Source organism: Sodiomyces alkalinus (genome assembly GCF_003711515.1).
Source record: "Sodiomyces alkalinus F11 unplaced genomic scaffold SODALscaffold_11, whole genome shotgun sequence".
Taxonomy (NCBI): Eukaryota; Fungi; Ascomycota; class Sordariomycetes; order Glomerellales; family Plectosphaerellaceae; genus Sodiomyces; species Sodiomyces alkalinus.
In genome coordinates this window covers 777,774-782,308 of record NW_021167089.1, presented here as the reverse complement: position 1 = coordinate 782,308, position 4,535 = coordinate 777,774, and the positions used below count along the sequence as shown (strand labels likewise).

The window sequence follows — 4,535 nt, the reverse complement described above, 5'->3', positions numbered from 1 at the left end:
ATATTTCCTAGGTCTAAACCTATATTTAATATAATAGTACTTAACCTAAATAGTACTAAGAGAGGCTAATAACTCTATTATACCTATTATTTATATAATTAGACTAATAGCTAGACTAATAAGAGTAAACCTCTTTAAATATTAAAGGATATAGTATATAACTTAGAACGAGTATAGTAAGAGTAAGACGTTTTTTATAATAGTATAAAATATAGAAGCTATATAGCCTTAGTGCTATAGTTTTATACTTTTTAGAGTCTTAGTAAGATTAATTACTTTTATTTAAAGTAAGGTATAGAGGTTTTCCCCGGGTTTTACCTGGGTTTTCCCCTTTATAGCCACCCGAGAAGGACCGTATAGCCTAGAAAGGCTCCTATAGATTAGTTAGGATAGCGGAGTAAGATCGATAATAATAATAATAATAATTTAAAGTAAGGTTACTTTATTATTCTATAAGTATATTATATTATATACTTAAGTAATATATATATATATATATATATATATTATCTTTTTACTAATAAAAAGCCTCTTAAATAGGGTAGTATAATAAGTAATAATTAGTTAACTATATTACTTATAATATTAGTAGCTCTAACTATCTTTTATAATATAACTTATAAGATATCTAATACTACTAAGGCTACTTATAGTACTAGTAATAAGTAATACTATACGTTATATAAGAATAAATTCAGAAATAAATATAAGAATAAATATATAGTTAAATATAAGGTATCTTTTATTATTTAAATATATAATAAATAATATAATATAATAAATAAGGTATTATACTATTTACCTTATATATATATATATATATATTTATATTATTAAAGCTTATTTTTAAAAATTAAAATAGGTATTATTATTTACCACACAAAAGCTAAAGAAAAGGTGGTTTGTTTTTAAAAAGAAACCTAAAAATCATTACTTATTTTCCTCTTAACGTACAGGTTAGTATATATCTGTAAAGCTCTATACGGGTAAGAATAGTAACTTACTACGGTCCGTCTTATTCTTAAGCCATCGCGCTATCTCCCGAAGGCTACGGGGCGATATATCCGGGCTATCAGTATCGTTAGTATCCTCTATAGTGGAGGCGCGGCGCTTCTTATTCTTCGCGACTATAAATCTAATTAGTATAGTTCTATGCAGAGTTATAGAGAGCTATAGGGTATCTTATAGTATAGCGAACACTTAGCTCCTTCCGAGCCGTTATAGCAATTACCGTAGGCTCCGTTCCCGAAGCCGTCTAAGGTAACGCAGCCCTCTAAATTACCGCGCTTATCCTGGCACTTTTCGTAGCGGTTATCGTTAAACTGCTCCTAGCTAAACAGCTAAATAAAAAACCCCGTAATAGCCTACAGGCGTTTTATATCGAAATCGGGTAATTTTATTTCACCCGCCTTTTCGTACTTAAGCTAGAGTACGATTCCGCGCCGGATCTATTTTATATATAAGTATATAGTGCTGTATAGGGGTATACAGTAATATACCTCCGGCGTTTTCTTTACTATATACCTGGTGATATCTCTCGAGTATCTATTCTTAATTACTATCGATCTATTAGCTTAGTCCTAATACTATAGAGACACACAGATACGTATAGTCCAGTATATATACGGTTAGTTACTTCCCCTCTATACTAAAGGGCTATACTACGGGCGCGGGAGGGAGTTTATCGCTAGTAATCGTATTTAGCCACTGCACGCGACGCGTATTAGCGGCTATATTACGAATTATCCTCATATTTATCTATGTGGATTTATAATTGCCTATACGGTATATCGCTATCGTTAGCTAACTGCCTAGTAATAAGTCGTATAACCGTAACTTATAAAATAGCTTTAAAGATAAGGATACTAGTAGATCTAACCCTATAGAATCGAATTCCGATATCTGATTTAATGCTATAGCTCTGTGTAAGGGTGTATATAGGTTTACTTACCTGGCTCGTTATTAGTTATCTAGAGAGGAAAATAAGATTAGTGTAGGCGTGGCGTTATAGTAGTGTAGGGGCATAAAAAAAATTCTAGGCTTCTGATTAGATAGCTGGCCTAAGGGTATACTACTAAGGTGCTCTACGTGCTATTAGCGTACCACTATATACGAGTCTGTACACCCCTGTACGGGCGTCTGTCTATGATTTTTTTTGGGATTTTTGGAAGTTGAAACAGACCGTCCTGCCGCTTGCCGTAGCAGCCCCTCATCTTGCGGGGTCTAAGGTACGTGTAGTGTTATTCGGTGCCGAGGCTGAGATGGCCAAGTTGGATGAGATGATAGATTCGCATGTGTTTGTTGCACCATTGGATGGTTTCACCGTAAGGAATCTTATGAGCGAATTACCTACTGACCTCCACCTCTGTTTCTCCCCTTTTCCTGCCACTCACTGACTCTCATAGATGAGTATCCGTACCTCCGTACTTCTACCGCATACGTCAGCGGTTGACGGTCGTGACTGCCGCGTAATCAATCATAAGATAAGAAGGTATCTTATTCATCTTTCTATACGCAGTAGATCGTGCCTGGCTTCTTCCACTTTTCTTGAACGTTAAAGGTAATACCGTAACATATACCTGTATGCGCACTTAACCGCTTTGATCTTGGCAGACGTCTCTGGAGAATGTGAACGCCCTTCAGTCGGGATCCGAACAAAATCCGGGGTTTCTACAACCACCTAGCCCAGTTTTCCCTTGTTTATAAATAATATCCTGCAATCAATCATACAATAGCTAATACCCCGCAAGAACCAACCCTATATTAACAGCAATAACACCGTTCCTGAACTCCTCTCATACTAATCTCACCTTATAACCTCGACAACTGCTTAGCTTATGGGAAACTCTCCAGCTCGGCGCACTCTTCCTCCAATTGTCGTTACAAAGAATACACATTACAATCTGTTCTCTTAGATCAGCGAAGAATCATACAATTGTCTACAATATGGCGGCACCTCCCAACAAGACGATCGGTGATCTCTCGGGCAAATGGGTGATGGTATGTTTTCGATCCGTCCTGCGTGTGCAGTAGTAGCTCATCCTATCTCCATCCTTCCTCTTCTCTCGACATGTCCCTCCATTCTTGATTCTCGTTTTCTGCCCGCCACCCTCAGTTTTGATGAGAGGTTCATCTTTGCTTACACCATATCCAGAACTCCACCCTCTCCGACTCCCCGGAGCCCGCCCTCGCCCTCCAAGGTGTCAGCTGGATGGTCCGCAAGGCCATCGGCCTCGCCACCCTCACCCTAAACGTCAAGCAGTACGAAGGACCCGCGAACCCTCCCTCCACCTCCACCGAACCCGCGGTGCACATCGACATCTCCCAGACCTCTACCGGCGGCGTCAAGGGAACGACTGAGGCCCGCTGCGTCGACACCGAGTGGCGCGACCACTCCGACTGGCTCTTCGGCAACTGCCGCGCCTACAGCGCCTGGCGCTCGCTCGACGAGATCGAAGACGCTTTCCTCAAGAAGGGCTGGCTGGTCGGCGAGGCCGAGGCCAAGGCGCCCGGTGGGAAGACCTTCCTCTTGAGCCACGTCGAGAACGTTGACTATGGTTGGACTGCTACCCAGATTTGGGGGTTCCAGGACGTGAATGGCGAGCGGAGGTATGCTCGGAATATTATCGTTGCTAAGGAGGACAAGAAGGTTGAATTTCGTCTTGTCTACGACTGGCTGGGCGAGGAACAGGAGGAGTGAATCAGGGGGCGAAGAATTTGGAAATTCACGTGTATATATAGATATGCCTTGTCGTGACAGGGCCTGCGACTGCGACTGCGAATACGACTGCGACTGCAGCATGCGCACATGGAGCAATGGATCGGCCGTTGAAGGATGCGGTCACTACTCAGTACCTAAGAGAGCGTCATTGGAAGATGCACTAGAAGATAGTCCTACTTACGTAAAGTACCTTACTCACTTACATTACCTTTATCGCACGGCGTGTCTTGCATGTGGCGTCAGGAAGAGTCCCATACCCTTTACTTCTAATTCTGTTTACAATGCTCACAGAACGACTTCTATCATCGTACAATAAATGTCCTTGGTGTATGGTCTATGCCCTTACATTGTAGCATCCGGCTCCGCACTCCCTGAGTCCCTGCTTCGGTTTCCGGAGGGGACAGCAGTCCGGTCCCCTACCCGGAGCCCGCCGGTCCATCGCTCGCATTTGTCCCATCTTCCTCCTCTTCCTTCGCCTTCTCCTCGGCGAGCGACTGCCCCCGACCCTCACCCTGAGCCTCCTCCGTCTTGGTGTTGGAAGCCATCGTCTCAGGCTGAGGAGGGGTCAGGGGCACAGCCGCCCGCTCAACCTCAGCCTGGCGATCTAGTTCTGTCTCGAGACCAGTTAACAAGTCGGGGCCTTCCTCGTGAGCCTGGATGGCTGAACCTGCGACAGGTGCCGGCGGCTCGGATGCCTGGGTAGCCTCGGTGAGTCGGCTCTGCTCCTCGCTCGCAGTATTGTCTTCTTCTTTTTCCTCCTCCTTCTCCTCCTTCTCCTCCTTCTCCTCCTTCTCCTCCTTCTCCTCCTTCTCCT

The 4,535-nt window shown here is 43.0% G+C and overlaps 1 protein-coding gene across 1 annotated transcript; it reads left to right on the top strand.

The window, feature by feature from the left end:
• Positions 1 to 2,535: 2,535 nt before the first annotated feature.
• SODALDRAFT_328794 (hypothetical protein) lies at positions 2,536 to 3,940 on the top strand. Its single transcript, XM_028610775.1, has 2 exons — positions 2,536 to 3,000; positions 3,155 to 3,940. The coding sequence occupies exons 1-2, from the start codon at positions 2,947 to 2,949 to the stop codon at positions 3,698 to 3,700; spliced, it is 600 nt and encodes a 199-aa protein (XP_028463260.1). The 5' UTR covers positions 2,536 to 2,946; the 3' UTR covers positions 3,701 to 3,940.
• Positions 3,941 to 4,535: the final 595 nt, after the last annotated feature.

Coding starts and splice junctions, on each gene's coding strand:
- SODALDRAFT_328794 (XM_028610775.1), top strand. CDS start 2,947: ATGGCGGCACCTCCCAACAAGACGATCGGTGATCTCTCGGGCAAATGG. Junction 3,001..3,154: donor TCTCGGGCAAATGGGTGATG/GTATGTTTTCGA, acceptor CACCATATCCAG/AACTCCACCCTCTCCGACTC.